The sequence below is a fragment of the Manacus vitellinus genome, unplaced genomic scaffold, assembly GCF_001715985.3.
Source record: "Manacus vitellinus isolate BGI_N305 unplaced genomic scaffold, ASM171598v3 scaffold_52_pilon, whole genome shotgun sequence".
NCBI classification, from domain to species: Eukaryota; Metazoa; Chordata; class Aves; order Passeriformes; family Pipridae; genus Manacus; species Manacus vitellinus.
In genome coordinates, this window is record NW_021940628.1 from 4,076,375 (window position 1) to 4,077,800 (window position 1,426).

General features: G+C 67.4%; 1 protein-coding gene across 1 annotated transcript; it reads right to left on the reverse strand.

Moving 5' to 3' along the window:
* Positions 1–1,035: 1,035 nt before the first annotated feature.
* Positions 1,036–1,422, reverse strand: EVA1B (eva-1 homolog B; the record flags this gene model as incomplete). The annotated part of the gene is made up of 1 exon (XM_029963064.1): positions 1,036–1,422. A coding segment is annotated over one exon (234 nt), but the record flags the coding sequence as incomplete, so codon positions are not given.
* Between the last annotated feature and the right edge of the window lie 4 nt (positions 1,423–1,426).

The window sequence follows — 1,426 nt, forward strand, 5'->3', positions numbered from 1 at the left end:
CCCCTGACCCCGCTGCCCCCAGCCTGGATCTGCACTCACTGGGCACAAAATGCCCACCCTGTGCCCAGGTACTGCTCCCTGCAGCACAACTGCCCCCGAGTGTATAGAAATTGTTTATGATAAACTATTTTGGGCGTGGATCTCTGTGTGGGGACTGCTCAGGGAGCTGTTGTGGGCTCCCATGTCCCTGTGGGGCTGGGCTGGTCCTGCCGGGCACAGGGGGTCCCACCATGGCACAGGGGGTCCTGCCAGGGCCCACAGCAAGGCTGGGACAGGGTCTCCTCCTCCTCCTCCTCCTCCTGCTCGTCCTCCTCCTCCTCCAGCCCCCACATAGTTTCCCAGACCAGCTCCAGTCCCAGCCCCAGCACATCCTGGCCTCCAGCCACTGGAGAACATCTGGAAAACATCTGGATCCTGCTGGCGCTGGCGGCAGGGGGGACCAGCCTGGGAAGAAGCTATTTTTATAAAGCTGCTGGGGAGGGGGCAGTGGGGCCCCCGCACCCTGTGGGGCTGTGCTGGGGCTGGGAGCAGGGCAGGATGCAACTCAGCCTGGTGGGAGCAGCCACATCCCTGGGGAGCAGCGGCCATCCCAGAGTCCAGCGGGAACATCCGCCCTGGTCCCGCCGGGAGGGCGCTGGGTCATGGTGGGCGGTGCCGGAAAAGATCCGGCTAAATTTAGTGGGGCCAAAGAGGGAATTGGCCTGGGGAGGGGCTGAGACAATCCCTGTGTCCAGGGCCCCCCAAAACTCAGGACCCCACCACGCTGGGCTCCAGCTTGTGTATAACAGCACCATGTTTGTGGGGCAGGAGCCCAGGGCTCACACGGACGCCCAACCCCACCCTGTCCCATGGGGTGACCCCCCACCCATCCCGGCTGAGATGGGCCAGCAAGGTCAGCCCTGTCCCTGTCCCTGTCCCTGCGTGTCCTGGGGCTGCTTGGCTGGTGCCAGCCTCGTACCAATGGCTCAAAGTGCATCGTGTCCTGCGGTGCTGCGGGAGAGTCCAGCCCCGGCCGTGCCCGTGGCACCGCGGTCCGGCTGTCCTGGGTGCAGGGACAGCCCAGGGCGGCTCCGCCGGTGCAGGGACCACAAGCGGCCCCCGTGTCCTGCCGGTCCCTCCTGGCACGGCGTGGGATCGGCTCTGGGGGGAGCAGGCACCGTGCCAGGGCGGCTGCCCCCGTGCCAGGGCTCAGTAGTAGTGGACACGGCCCAGGGTGCCGACGGAGCCGATGGTGCCGGAGCCCAGGATGTCGGGCTGCCCGTTGCGCCAGATCTCGCGGATGATGCGCTCGCGCTCCTCCAGCCGCTGTGCCCGCTCCAGCTCCTCGGCCGACGCGAACACGTTCACGGCCAGCGCCCCGTCCCCGGGGCCGTGGCTCTCCAGAGGGATCTCGGTCACCGGCAGCAGCGACTCGGACGCTGCGCGG